Genomic DNA, 15,734 nt, shown 5'->3' with positions numbered 1-15,734 from the left:
TTCCCCCCCCCCCCCCCCCCCGATAATCCGATTTTTATTCCATATCTATTTCTCTTGTATAATGTATTTAAGAGCATAGTTTTACATTTTCCATTTTTACAGTCAAGACGCCAAAAAAGGTGGTCATAGAAGTATTCAGGATGTTACTACTTGCAGTGATAGGTTACATGATCAAAATTCTTGATCAGGCATCTTAAAGGAAGTGCATTTAGGAATCAATACAGTGACAATGCAAGATTAATGAACCAGAAAGACTGGAAGAATTGCCCATAATTATTTTACTCTCACCGAAGAAGTTTTGCTGGCAAACTGCAGTAATAATGTTTTGTGGGGGACAGAACAACCTGAAGTATGTTTTCAATTTATTTTTCCTAATTGTGGTAAATAATATCTTTCATTTTCTGGGGCAAGAAGATACAGAAGGAAGGTTCTTTGTCTTTTGCTGTCATTTCAAAACTATTTAATACTGAAGGGACCACTGGATTTCCAAAACCAAAGCTAGTTCTTTTTATTGTTGTCCTATCACAAGTACTATTACAGCCCTTCCTGGTGGAAGGGACTGAGCCAGTTTACGTGTTCAGTAGTAGCTTGTGAAACTATCTGCAACTTGCCGAATGTTGCTGACATTAGAAAAAAAAAGCAAACAGACAGGAACAAGTAGTGAAGCTGTTCTTCCGTCTGCTGCATAAAACGTTTGATATGTAGATCAAAATCAGGATTCGCATGGAACAGGGTGGGGAACAAATACTATCTCCTTTCTTAAAAGGACTTTAGTGCTGCAGTTCTACTGCCGGAGTTACCTGTCTCTGCAAGGGTGGTAATGGTTTTTTATCACATAAGGTGGTGTGAGATCTAGATTTGTCTCTCAAACTCATGTAGGTGCTCAAAGCTGCACTGCTCCATGTGTCTGCAAGGTCAGAGTTTGCTTGTTGAATACACAGTGTAGAAATGAAATAGCTCCTTGCCCATCTTCTGTTTTTCTTCAGAGCAGACATCTTTATGCTGAAAGCCCTTGAAGGATTTCATTCAGTGCTATTCAGTGACTGTAGTGAGTTCCAGTCCCCACAAGAGGCACTTCATCAGAGAATCCTTGAATAAATGCGCAGACCATGCTAATAATTCCAGATAATCTGGGAATATTACACTTATTTCACATCTTCTTATCAATAAGTTTTCCGTGTAGGAGGGCTGTTGTAAGCTATAGCAAAAATAGATCTCTGCATGCTTAGCCCAATTAAAAAAGGATATATATGTATATATCCTTTATATATATATATATATAAAAGGATATAATATATATATATATATATATATTTTAATGAACCTCTTAGTTTTGTGAGGGGGGGATTTGAATATCCCATAACACATTTGATTTTTTTTTCTTTTGTTCTTAAAGGAAACATTTACAAGATGTCTATGAAGTGCAGAATTGCAACACAGCAAATTAATTGCTCTTTTACTCTTTCTTGAGTCTTGCTAACATTTAATAGCTAAGGAATGTTTCACGTGAAACTTCTGTTCCCAGGAAAAGAAGTAGCAGAGACTCTTAGTAGAAAGTTGTTTGCAAACAATCCTATCTAGATACAAGTGCATAGTAAGCTTTAAAAGCTGCACGTCAAAATAAAGGAATTGAGTTTGAATGGATGATGCTTAAGTGTATGCTTTTAGTTCTCTTCGTTGATATTCTGCCACCACGGGATGGAATGGAGCATGAAACTGCAGCAAGTTCTGTCTTGTCTTGCTGGTGTGAGTTTGCATGGCTAATTGCTCACGAGAAAGGTCTTCCACTTGTGAGCACAAACTTGCTTGTAAGATGGTGGTTCTTCATATCAGGATGTTAGTGTTGTGTGTCTCTCATCTATGAATAGTGTTTTTTTGTTTGTTTGTTTTGTTTGTTAGCATAAATGGGATAAAGACTTGGGAAAGTTGGGAAATTCAATAGTTCTGTGGTTAAAACATTTATATTACAGGTCATCAACTTTACAACTAAAAAAGCGGGTATATAGGTGAAAGCTGGAAAAATACCTCTTATCAGAACCATTATAAGAAGTCCTGCATTGCCTCAGTTTCCGTTCACGATGGCTGATAATTTTATCTCTATGTAATTCATTTTTTTTCTGTTTAATTCATAGAGACCTGAAACCTGAGAATATACTCCTTGATGACTGTGGTAAGTAAAAATTTTAAATTTGAAAATCAGGAATTACAAAACTAATTAACACTGTGCCAGAAATCAAAGGAATTAAATGGCATCTTCCTGACAGGGGGGACCTGACTGACAAATGTTAATATTCTAATGTTTTTTAATTAGTAAATAATAATAATAATAAAAAACTGACCATGCTTTTTAGAGAGTCAGAGAAAATAATGCGTCTGCGGGAGAGGAGAACAACGCATAATGTTGTAGCGTCTGTTTCCTACCTCAGAATGACTTTGTTTCCCTTTTCCACCTCTTGCCTCCCTCTTTATGTAATTTGACTAAAACTTTTGCATGGCTTTGTTCTACTTTTACGTAGATTTATTCTTTGTTTGTCTTTTCATCTTTTCCTATGAAAACGTAAATTGTTAGATGCAGTACCAGAATTACGCTTAATCAGTAAAATACAATGTTAAGTAATAAAGAGGAAAAATCTGAGGCATGAGTGTTTGTTTTAAGACTTAACTAAAACAGAGGGTTTGATGGTTACTGGTATAGATTTGGCTCAAGAGAATCAAGGAAATAGGAAAAAAATACGAAGAAATATTTTTATTTTTTATTTTTCTGCCAAAAGCCAAATTTTTCTATAATTGCTTTGTTTTAAATCTATCAGAATGTTTTGAATTCACTGTAGAACATGTGCAGCAATTACCTTTTGTTAAGCTATGGATGAATATCACCAGTTTGTTCTTGTAATTGCTGAGTATTAAAGGAAACTTCGCTTTTGGAATCATTAGCACAAAGCTTACTTTATTTTTTTAAAGTCAGCATGTTCTGACTGATAAAAATTTTTATTAAAAAAAAAAGCATATGAAAAGTCACTTTGCAAGAGCTAAAGCTTTGCTAGACATCAAATGCATTCTTTAATTTTTCTCTCCAACAATGTCTTGCAAAAGCAGAAGGTTTCTTTGAGGAAAAATGTAGCCTTACAGTACTTCACGAGAATGTTTTCTCTGTGCCAGGGATATTCTGAGCTTGTTCCAGAGAGCAGAGGGGACTAATTAGAAAATCACTTTAGGAGCTCAGATTGTGCACTTGACAAGGGGTTCATCAGATGTCAGGGAAAAGAAGAGCATCTGCATGTATTTAAAATAGCATTTGCTGCTCAAGAGCTTGTAGTTATTTCTAACCAACATAAAAAGTGACACGTAACTTTTTCCTCTCTCTCTCTCCCCCTCCACCCCCACCACTTGATTATCTAGGACATGTAAATAGAAATTGATATGCTAATATCTAGCACTGATGCTGCTGAGCTTTTTGAATGACAAAGAAAATATTTGCAAAGGACTGTTTCAAATATTTGAATAGGTTACCCAGAGAGGCGATGCAGTATCCACTTTTGAAGGCTTTTTTTCTAGAAACTGATTTTTATTTTTTTTTTAACAAAATTTGGAGCAGACTCTGATTTATCTGGAGGAGGGTGTGCTAGAGACCTGAAGTCCTTTTCATCCTGAATTATTCTGTGAATCTGTGATGATTCTGTGAATAACACTGTCCCTGCTAACGTATGCAGTATTAGAAATGTATTGGGATTTTTGTTGTTGCATTCACCCCTAAATCTTTCTACTACAGTTGAAGAGCAATTTTCAATTTGAAAATTCAGTGGACAATGAACTTGTCCTTTTTTCTATCTAGCCTTTTGTGTTTTTAGTAAGAAAATAGGTTTTGTATTTTCAAATTAGAACAATATCAATACAACTCTTGCTTTGAATCTCCTTAAATCATTTTCTGTTGAGTCTGTCCAGCAAAGAGCTATGGAGATGTGAGGGAGAGTGGGGCGAACTTGTTTCCTTTGCCCTTCTTGGACTCTTTCCCCATCTGAGCAATATTGTTCACAACAAATTACAGTTCACCATAAGTCTGCTTTTACATTAGAGGTACTAGTGTTAGTGGCACGCATAATAGGAGAGGCAGTCAACTGGAGTTGGCTTAAGTTTGGCTGATAAATTGAAATAAAAGCTGAAGTTTTCTGCATTAGACTGAGTCATGAGAAGGGGAAATCCTAATATTAAATTTGTATGTTATAATATAAGTAATTCTAAGTGGATTTGGTTAGGCAACTTTTCTTTTTGGGTAGGAGTAGGGACAGCAATCCCAATTAATTGACTCAACATTACTAGGGTACTTTGTTAGAGGAAAACCTGACGTTTCAGTACAGGCTGTAGCTTTCTTATATTAGGAATAAATGGAGAAAATTCTGATGTTTTGTTAGAAAGCTAGGTGTTTGTGTGTGGGAATACAGAATGGAAAAATACAAGTATCTGTTACGTGAATACAGAACTCAAAATAAGCAGTAATAATTTCTTTGATACTAGAATTGCAGCCTATGCCAAAACTAGGAACACAGTACTTTACAATATCTTTGTGTGTGTGTGCGTGACCTTCAGGAAATGAGTTAGATCTCTACCTCTCTTCCTTTACATGTTTTTAATTAAAAAGAAAAAAAAAGGCTGTGAGAGGGACAAATAGATCACTCCTTTCTAGTTAAAGAAACTTAATGCTATGAGGTATATGAATGGTTTGATATTTTGGGTATTTTTTATGAGGTATGCAAGAGAAATTTGTTTTTAAACATGATGATATTATTTGCTGACCATGTTTAATGTCTTTTAACATGAACAGGACATATTAGAATTTCAGATCTTGGATTAGCTGTGCAGATTCCAGAAGGAGAAACAGTCCGAGGACGGGTTGGGACTGTTGGTTACATGGGTACGTGAAATATCCTTTGCTAGTTAGGTTTTATCAGCAAGTTGAGTTAAACTTCTGCAAATGCATGAATGACTTGTATGAAGAACTATACTGAGTCTGGGAAGAAAGGTTACAGTACATGGTGGAAAATGTTAGTAGTCAGTTATAAGCCTTCCAGTAAACTTGAAGGAAATTTCAACTTTTGGAAATTCTAGCTTTAGGTTGAAGAAAGCACTCAATTTCTTCTGAACTTAAGCATTAAAAAACTTAGATGCTTCTTTTGGATACGTGTAGAGTCCTCACCGTAGAAATTAATATTTCTTCAGAGTACAAAGGAGTTGTTTAGAAACTTTTTGCACAGAGCCACAAGAGTACCTGAGGGTTTTCAGTATTTAACCAATTAAAATAAATTGTAATGTTTTTTGTTTCTTATGTTTTGTAGCTCCAGAAGTGCTCAAAAATGAAAAGTACACATTCAGTCCAGATTGGTGGGGTCTTGGGTGCTTGATTTATGAAATGATTGAGGGACAGTCGCCATTTAGGAAACACAAGGAAAGAGTCAAACGGGATGAAATTGACCGGAGAGTAAAGGAAGACCAAGAAACATATTCAGACAAGTTCTCTGAGGAGGCAAAATCCATCTGCAGGATGGTGGGTGAAGAGACATAGAGGTTTGAAAATTAAATTTCTAATCCTTTTTAAGAGATGAACTGCTTTATTTTAAATTCTTCTATTGAAGAAGACTTTTTTTTTAAAAAAAGCTGGCTTAGTGTGGAATAAGAGTTCTTAAATCTTTCTCTGGTTCAGATGGACATTTCTGATGCTCTGTGAGTTGCTTGTATATCAGACTTAGAGATTTCAGAACATTTTTTGTCAAGACAAAAGGAGACTGTGTAAATGGATTTCTCATTCATGTGAATGAAAAAATGCAGCGCTTCTTAGACCACACATGATTATGTGACAGAACACAATAACATCTTCAACTTTGATAATATATGGGGAGAAATGGCAGAGTAGTGTACTAGTTTCCTTGCCTAAAAAGAGTCCCTACAAGACAGCAGCTTTTTTTTTAATCTTCTGTGTTCTTAAATTTAGTAAGAATCACACTTATGCAGAAAGCTTCAAAAGTTTTCTTTACTAGTTTATGCAAAATGGGTAAGTTACATAACCCATTGAAAAAACAAACAAACAAAAAAAAAACACGTAAATCTGCATTTCCTGAAAGTAACATCAACAACAAAAGCTATTCAGCCTGGCATCACTTTAAATATATATATATATATAAAACTTTGGGTCTAATCTTGATTACCAGGATAAGTGACAGTCTTTTTTATTATTATTTTTTGTCTTCTGAAAATCTTTTTGCTCCTGGAATGTTGTAGTTTGGATTTCCAGTTCATTTCGATACCACAATAAGGTTCATCTTGTAAAAGACCAATTAAAAAAAGATAAAGATTTTTTTTTTTCTTTAAATTTTGAGATTATATCACTAGATCAGCTATTTTTTATTCACATCTTTGCAGTTACTTGCAAAAAATCCAGGTGAACGACTGGGCTGCACTGAAAATGGAGCTGCTGTTGTAAAACAACACCCTATTTTCAAGAATATTAACTTCAAGAGACTGGAAGCTAACATGTTGGAGCCTCCATTCTTGCCAGATGTAAGTAGGTGAGACAGATTTGATTAGTATCTAAAAAAAGGCATGAACTGTAATAATTCTGGGTTAGTAATCATGCGAACTCCAGCGAAACCTTTAAAGTTATTTACATTGGCAGAAGAATGCCATTGTGTTGCTACTGAGGGCTAGTTGTGTTGTGGCATTTTATCTGAGATTGCCACTACTGTAAATTGTTTTCTATGTCACTGCGGAGCTTTGTAGCTGATTTGTTAGCCCTGAAAACTCTGCTTTCCTATATAAGATGCTGAATAAGTAAAGATTAGCTTTGAGGAAATTACTCTGGAGTTGAGAGGAAGGTAACAGAGGACAAGTGAACTATGACAACCAGTAAGAAAGTCAGAGATGCTGCATCCTCTTTCTGTTTTCAGTATTCCTGTTGTGTTATTTGCAGGATGGATGGAACTTCTCAGGTGCATTATGATGAGATTATTTAAATTTCTGCATTTCCATTATGTGTATAGTGTAGTTTGGTGATCAGCAATGCTAAAAAAAATGAAATGCAAAATTGCAGATATTTCATGCCCCCCTCTGCTCATCTAGGGGGGAAAAAAAGGAAAAAATACTTAATGAAGCAATATTGTCTTGTACTGCAGCCACGTGCCGTGTATTGTAAAGATGTTCTGGACATAGAGCAGTTCTCAACAGTAAAAGGAGTGAACCTGGATACTACAGATGATGATTTCTATTCCAAGTTTGTTACGGGTTGTGTCTCAATCCCTTGGCAAAATGAGGTATTGTATATTTCATAGAAGATTTTCTTTAGCACAGAAAATTTGAAGACTTAGTAAGGGATATAATCACGATATTAACTTCTGGGGAATATGAAGCTTTTCCTTTAGACTTGTTTGTTTAGAGACATTAGAAAAAGTTTTTTCCCAAACATTAATAAATTACTAAAAATGGAAGGACTGCCATAAATTTGCATAAAATGAAGTCTGGCATCTTGTCGTCATGCTTGCAGCCTACAGAACAGTATTCAGCATCAGCGTCACCATACCTTCTTTGTTCTTCTGTCACATGTTATGGAGTATTGCAGTTCGTGTCCAAATATCGCTAGAATATCCAAGTGACATGGTAATAAAGAACTGCAGGTTTACCTCTTCTAAGGTTTCAAAACAAACTATTCAGCATCAGTCAACTCAGACTTTCTATTAAGGTTCTTTGCTCTGACTAGTGAATGAGCAGTTTGGGATTCTGCATAGATAATTTCTCCTACTCAGTCATGTTTATTAATACAGCAGGGACTGAACTTTAAAGATACGCTATTTGTTAGGGTCAGTTGATCTGAAATGAGCTGAACAGACGGAAAGAAAACCAAGTATGTAACAATACAGAAAGCAAATCCACTTCTCGTTCTAAAAACTGCTTATTGCATCATAGGCAGGAGAAATACCTTCCCAAAGTGAAGAAGCATCACGGTGTTTACCTGCATATTATTGGGGTTTTAGTTTTCTAGCTACTTAAGGTGAGTGTAGACTGTGCCTTGCTTCATGTAGGTCTGCAGATGGTGTTTTGGTAGCAAGTAACTGCTAGGAGTACCCAGTCAGAGTAAATATATGATAAATGGAACATGTTTGAGAGGCTTGTATGAATACTGAATTTATTTCATGTCTTTCAAAGATGATTGAAACAGGATGCTTTGAAGATATTAATGCATTTGAAACTGATGGTACTGTGTCACCAGACAGAGAGAGGTCTCCTAAACCAAAGAGAGGCTTCTTTCACAGACTTTTTAGTGGAGAGGTAAGGGTATTTCTTTTCTTTTGATAAAATTACCAGTGAGACCTTAACATCTATTCACCTATAGCATTAAATAATGTGATAGGAAAAACAGGTTTTCCTTGAATACTGAAAGAAATGAAACCTGGCTTATGGTGGCTTTGCCCCTCACTGTGTTTCAGAAACTATAGCAGTCTATAGCTCCAGGAGTTTTTTCTCCCTCGGTGTTCTGTTCCTCTAGTATCTACTAGCTGTTGACTGTGGGGAAATGGTAGTGTATGCTGCTAACAACTGTCTTGTAGAACTTTTCTTTCTGAAGGTATTAAATCAGGTCTTGTTCCTTACCTATTTTGACAGTTTTTTTGTGTAAGAGTAGGTGATTTGAGAGATAATTGAGGATCCCCTGTGTAAAATCTTAAATAGAGCCGGTTAATTTATTCAGAAGTAAGTGTGATTGGGCAGTGCAACTCCTAGTACTTGCTCCTTTAGAAGTACTTTAGAAAGGAGCAAGTACTCCCAGCGAAGCATAGAATCATTCAGGTTAGAACAGACCTCTAAGATCATCTAGTCCAACTTTTAACCTAGTACTGAATCATTCCAGTATATCAAGCTAAACAAAGAAAACCCCTAAATGAATGAGTGTGAAGAAGTGTTACAAAACAAACAGTAAAATATTTCAGGAAGTTTAATGCTGTCATCAAAACAACAACATAAATGTTTACATAGCTTTTGATAATGCAAAGCCTTTCTTGCAGACATGAATTCTCCTCTTTAATAAACATTTAGATGTACATGAATTGAATCCCCAAATGTTTACCATCTAAAAGATAGAACAGTGTGCTTGCTTATAGGTGGTGAGAAATAGGCTGTTTCTAAAGTTTTCCTGTAGATGTTGCTCAGAATTCTGCTTGCTCAGTATGCCTGCACTTAGAGTGGAATTATTTTGAGAAGCATGAGTGTATTCCAGTAGAGAACATTTCTCTAGAAACTACTTTTGCTTTCAAGCGGAAATGGAATTTTAAATTTGCTAGGAGTGTATCATTAAGTAGCCACAACAGGGCTGTGTATTAAAATTGCATGATGATGATTTTTGTCATCAGCTGGTAATTCACCCCTGTAAAATGGAACGATGCTAATGGTATGTATAATACTGCCATTTCTAGTTCACCTTTCCAAATTCACTTTATTCACTTTTATAGTAAGAGAACAGAAGGAATGATTAAGTATAGAATTACAGAGCATCAGAGTTGGAAGAGACCCACAAGGATCGAGTCCAACTCACATAGCGAAAGTTAAAGCTCATGTCTTACCTGACTTATCAAACTGAATCAGCAGCGTTCGTACTGTCCCAAGATATTGTTATTTGTACTGAGAAAGAGTCCTAAAAATACTAAAATATATGTTGAGAGCTCTTAAAGTAAAAAGACTGCAGTTATTTGTCCTGTGAAGTTAAGAGAAGTACAGAACCTAAGGTTAAATGAAACTTTAATGACTTCAGCTTTGGGGCTGGGCTGTGGTTTCCTTTGATACTCCCAAAGCATTCGGTTAGTATGGAGTAAAATGTTCTGGAAAAAGATCCAACCCCCTCCCTGCCACCCAGCCTTTGAGCCCCATAACAACAGTGTTAGCTCTGCAACTAAATTGTCTTTGCTTTTTCTTACAGGTCTGCTTTAAATCTGATTGCAGTGATGATGAACAGGAGTCCTCCAGACTTTAAGTCATTTTACTGTCATCAGAAAGGATGAGCAAACTTTAAATGTTTTATATCTCTGTAGCAAAGTGTATTATATATATTTTTTATCTGAGTTCAAGAATTTTTGTACATTTGTACTTCATTTGTTTTAAGATGTATATTTTCACTAAAGCTTAATTGTACAAAAAACGAGTGCCATTTGAGTGAGTGTGTTTCTGTATGTATTTCATTTATTTTATTTTATTTTATTTTTTTCTCCCCAGTGGAATGAATCTAGAAATACTAAAAGGATTTTAAAGCACAGAAATAATACCCATGGCATAAATTTAACTTGGCTTTATGCTTCTGGTAAAATTCTTCTTGTTCATTAGGACCTTTATTAGCTGTTGTTCTTAACAGCAAAGTTACTGTACTGATAAATTTTGTAATTCTGTTGTTACCTGGCATCATGGCAGTGCTATAATCTAATGCATCTCTCAAGAAACTGCTAAGGAAAAAAAAGGAATTCAGTGCACCATGGCCAGCTATTATGAAATGCTCTTTACTTTTTAGATCTGATAATTGCCTTGGTTTGTACTTACTTTTTATAGAATGTTGGGCATTTAGCTTAATCTTGTAACAAACTGTACTTACCCCATTCTTCTCCTTTCTACCTGTCTTATACATTCTCTCAGTACATTTACTCTACATGCAAGTAGACCTATGCCATGATTTTCCTATTTTTTAGTACTTTGCCCATACTGAAAAGATTTCTTTTTACCCGTGGGGACTCATTTTTATTTTTTCCTGCAAATGAAATTGTTTACAACTCCATGTAGGATGTTATGGTTTTATAATGGGTTAAAAAGCAAAGCACAGGCTCTTCTTTAATACCTTCTTCTCTGCTTATTACATTGTAATGTGCAATGTTGTAGCATTGACAGTAATCACTGCCATTGAGGGAAGGACAAGGTAGTGTTAAGTATAGAATTTAATTAAGTAAAGATTATTTACTAATAACCTTTAAAAACTTACACATTAAACCTGCTTTTATGGTCACTTAACAGAGATGTGGAGCTGATATTGTAGCTTTAGTTCAGATTACCTTACGTTCATTAGAAAACTGTTTCCATTCTCATGGAAACTTGTCAAACATCCAATCTTCTCGGCTCAAAGCATGCCAGACTTTATTTTGTAAGGCTTTGGGTAAAGCAGTTTATCTGTGTATGAGAATAAATTTAGGGAACACATCTAAGAGCCTCTTCTGTTTTCAAAATTTCAATTAGAGTATTGAAATCTAATGGAATGTTCTTCGAGTTGGAGATAGGACTTTTGCTATATATTATGTTCTATATTCTGAAGATTGTCTCCACTGAGCAGGCATTTTTCTTCCTGTCTCTAGGGCTGCGATCAGACTGCATATGTTTTATATGCACAGACCAGCTGAATATCTCTCTACCTCAATAGGTTTTTGCTTGTGATCCTCTGACTCATTGGGAGAAACTTAAGCTACTTCTGAAGGGCTCTGACAATATATTTGATTGTTAAACCTATTGTCAGGTGTAAATTCACAGTATTTTGTCTCTAGTGACAAATGTTTTAGTTTGTTACTATTTGAAATAAGTTGGAAAACCAGTGCTTCATGGAATTCTGCTGGGATTGAGTTGGTGTCTATTTGAAATTATTCCTCTTGGATATTGGGCCACAAAAATGCAGAGTGACTCTTCTCATGTGTTTTTGGTGCATGTTTCCTGATGTCTAAAATGGCACAGAGGACACCAAAATGACTACCATGGAAAGTACAAAGAGAAATTGTTGGGAGGGCAGTTTGAATAAATTAGTGGATGACAAGTCTGATGCAATAGTGGAAAGATGGGAGACTTGACAAAAAGAAATATCTGCAGTAAGGGTGTTGGCTAGAACCATTTTGTGTGAGACAGTGAGTTGCCATGGTCTGACCTGACCCTCCTTACTACGTACCACAGAAAGACCTGACCCTCTTTATTAGGTACCGCAGTAATAGAAGGAATCTAAAAAGATGGGAATGAAGAAATAGAGAAGTAACAAAAGTGTTTTATAAATATCTACTTAGTTGGGCTATTGATCACGTTTCTCTTATCAACAGGCTTTATTTTTTAAGATCTTAGGTTTACTGTTTTGAGGCAAAGGTGATGGTATATTGACACTAGACATACAGAGTGACAGTCTGGATTTAATGCCTGCTTAGAGCAACTTGAAATTTGCTTAAGAATACCAAGGACACAAGCTGGGTAATTTTTATGAAGAAAATATAGGAATTGACTTTAACAAATATAGAAAATCTGAAATTAGATTTGATGTGCATTTCAAACCTTCTTTTCATTTTGGAGAGAGAGGGATTTTAATTTAAAAAAAAAAATAAAAAATAAAAGGGTGTGTGTGGGGGGGATCAACCCCCCATTTTGGAGTGCTGAGGCTTAACACTTATTCTCCAGGGATCTGTGAAGAAAAGAGACTAGAAGAGAAAAGGCAAGTCATTCCTAAAAGCTGGTTCCTTCAATTATTTATACATCTGCTGTTCTGGACAAGGTACTCTGACCATGCTGCAAAGAGGTTTTTTGTGTATGTGTTTTTATGAAGCTTTCATTTCACAAGTTTTCCCTTGTGTTATGAATAATACTGTCGATTGGTTGGTTTGTTTTTGAGGGTAACTACATGTTTGCAGGGTTAAGACCTAATTTATTTATTTTATTTTATTTTTTTGCCAGTAAGGTCAAGATGGCATTTTTCAACATAAAAGTTTGTTCCTTTTGTCATTCAATGTGTATGACCTTACTCTTTGCACAACTAACTAACCTTATGTAGTAATAAATACATTAAAGCTTTTGCCATCTGTGCAAGGATCAAAGTATTAAAATATAATCAATTAGAAAAGACGTACATGATGACTAATTATTGTCTAATGCGAATCCCATAATGAATTAGAAAGGACAAGAAAGTAAAACCAACATTATTCTCTTTATACGGTACGTGGAGATTAAGATGTTATGCTGTGTAATCTAAGGCGATTAATATTGCTTAAATGTCTTTACTAGAGTATTATTAGCTTGGAGATTCATTTTGAAAGTGAAGAAAGGGGTAAGGAGAAGGGAGAGCACATGGAAGTGAAATATTGGGGTTTGATAAATGTAATATGAAGTTTGCTCTTGATTTTTTTTTTTTTTTTTGTAGGATGCAGCTGAGACAAAAAAAAAGGGGGGGGGGAAGGCAGCAGGCTGTGATTACTCATGATGCAGCCTTTTACTTCTATGAGGCTGTAATTTAAAAAGAAAAAAAAATCTTGTCGTTCTGTATGCCTTCATTATAGCTCCATGAATTCAGGTTCCAGATCCACGTTACAATGTTCTGATAGCAGTGAGACAATCCCACAGCCCAACTGCTTTGTTCTATTGGTGCAAGATACGGAAATATCTATGAATTTGATGGAGTTATTTGCATGAGATCAATCTTTCTTTTCTGTGGCTTGTGTTTTCAAGCATTTGTGTATGTAAGTCTTAATGTCTGCTTGCGCATAACTCATCAATCTATATAGAGAGCTCAAAATTGAAACTGTGAAACAACATACCAGGATCTTATTGGCTTTCTTAATGGTTTTAAATGTTACAACCAACAGAACAGAATCTTCATGGCTCAGGGTTGATTTCTTTCTTTAAAAGAAATTGTCACCTTTTTTTCCTCATTGTTGTAGTGTTCATAATAAAGATGTTATAATCTGGAGAGGATATCAACAAAACAGTCTCAGTTGAAGAAAAGAGGACAGAAATAATTACTGTATAATCATAAATAGGAAAACTGTGGTGTGTCAATAACAGAGATAGTATATCTTAGCCTTTAAGAGATGTTGCATATTCAAATAATCTTTAAAACAATACATCTTTTTTAATTTTAAAGCACTCTCAGAATAAAATAGTCTGATTTGAAAAATCGGTGATAGAAGCTATTAAAAACAACTAAAAATCCATTTTTATAGTGCACTTCGATTATTTTCCAAGTATACAGTTGTAAGAAATTTCTCATTGCCATTTGTACAAATGAAGAATCCTAGAATTCATCGGCTCTGATGAATTTTAGTAAGTCAGAAAGTATCTTTCACAATTCTCAGACAAAATCTGATACAGATCATATTTGTAGTCATGATAAGCAAGAGATCTTATTTCACAGAAGATTCAATATATTCAATTGTAACAAGTTAATAAAATAAGTCAATGGAAGTTATTTACTGTGGTTGACTACTTGATATTATACTAATTTAACAGTGGAATTATCACCTTCATTTTTGTATAGGTTTTCAGAAAGTACTTCTCTTCAAGACATACTAAAAAGGGATTTAAAAAAAAAGGAAAGTAAAGTTAAGCTAAATTTATGTTTACTTTGATTTGATTTACCTGCTTGGCTCGTTTTGGTGATGATGTCTCTTCTGCTGAGTGTACAATTCTTTTATTTCATACTTGTTTTTATGGTGTAACTCAAGTTTTGCACATGGCACGTAGATAGCCTTTCTCTTATGTTCCACACGTGTCCAAAATACCAAAATTCTTTCCAAGTATAATGATGTTGACTGTTAAATGTGACGTGTTAGTTTCAGAATCTCCAAACCACTGAATTGTTCTTGTATGAGCTGTTTTCCTGGATGTTCTATCACTGTTATTCCTGAAATAAAAGCAAAACACTGCCGCGTATCTCAACCACAGGTATTGTTGTCTAATGTGATTTATTCACCATGTCTATCACGGTAGCCGGGATAGATAAAGGAAAAATGGTAATAAAAGAAAAATCACAATTTCTTGAAATAGCGAATGTATTTTACATGCTCTTCATTATTTATTTGTTTATTTATTTATTTATTACCAACGTGTGAGTCTGTTGGATCCAGGAAAAAGTACCCTAGCTCTGTTATATTTGCTGAACTGATAATCATATCTGTTGGTCTCAATTTTATTTTCTACATTAATTTCAAACAGATTTATGGGGATGGGCTACTTCTCATTAACGCATTTACTGTGGTAACATTATAATGTGGATGTAAGATTGGCCAGTAGTAACTGTACCTCAACCTGTCATCAGCCTTATCATGCACGTTGAATTTTCAGTTATTGCCAAAACAGACTAACAAGACTTAACTCTCCTTGAAAGAATTTATACCTTTAAATTAGTTGGATTTGTGTTTTATTTGTATCAAATACTTTTCAACAGTAAGCTGCTTGCATTTTTAATATTTTGCCCTATTTATGTAAAGACTTTCACTGGAATTTTCTGACAGGAGTTGATGGGCTAAGCATTCAATTGTTTTACAGAACTGCTTCAATTTAAGTGTCTGTAACAGTAATATAACTGTGATATTGGCATATTGCAGGTTACCTGTGCATATGTTGAACTAAGCAGGCCAGTGGTCCTGTGAAGTTTGGAGTATGTGAGTAGAACCACAGACCTGCTGAATTGTGCTTGGAAATGTTGGCTTAAGAGCGACTTCAGGACAGTGCAAAAAAATATTACTGGCATGATCATCTATCTGTTAATCATTAAATGAAGAAGTAGCCTGTTAAAGCCTATGCTCTTGGTAGCCTATGGTTAGGAAACATTGGCAGCATTTGTGCCTTTGTTACAAACAAGGTAAAAGCATATTTCTTCTTTTTTCTCCTTGGAGGTGAATTCATCGTCATCCACTGAATTATAAATAACCTTTTAGGTATGGGCTGTTACTCCATTGAGACTGACTTTTTTTTTTTTTTTTTTTTTT

General features: G+C 35.0%; 1 protein-coding gene across 2 annotated transcripts in view; it reads left to right on the top strand.

The window, feature by feature from the left end:
* GRK4 (G protein-coupled receptor kinase 4) overlaps nucleotides 1-14,691 on the top strand; it is a 37,037-nt gene extending 22,346 nt beyond the window's left edge. The window contains exons 10-16 of one of the 2 annotated variants that reach the window (XM_035324933.1): nucleotides 2,133-2,170; nucleotides 4,820-4,909; nucleotides 5,331-5,539; nucleotides 6,412-6,549; nucleotides 7,161-7,298; nucleotides 8,188-8,310; nucleotides 9,950-14,691. In XM_035324933.1, coding sequence (XP_035180824.1) covers nucleotides 2,133-2,170; nucleotides 4,820-4,909; nucleotides 5,331-5,539; nucleotides 6,412-6,549; nucleotides 7,161-7,298; nucleotides 8,188-8,310; nucleotides 9,950-10,003 — 790 coding nt within the window. In that variant the 3' untranslated portion in view covers nucleotides 10,004-14,691. Of the gene's footprint in view, nucleotides 1-2,132; nucleotides 2,171-4,819; nucleotides 4,910-5,330; nucleotides 5,540-6,411; nucleotides 6,558-7,160; nucleotides 7,299-8,187; nucleotides 8,311-9,949 lie in introns of those variants that run through there. The other variant, XR_004750375.1, reaches the window with a different exon arrangement.
* Nucleotides 14,692-15,734: the final 1,043 nt, after the last annotated feature.

This window comes from Oxyura jamaicensis, chromosome 4, assembly GCF_011077185.1.
Source record: "Oxyura jamaicensis isolate SHBP4307 breed ruddy duck chromosome 4, BPBGC_Ojam_1.0, whole genome shotgun sequence".
Taxonomy (NCBI): Eukaryota; Metazoa; Chordata; class Aves; order Anseriformes; family Anatidae; genus Oxyura; species Oxyura jamaicensis.
This window is presented reverse-complemented; position numbering and strand designations above follow the sequence as displayed.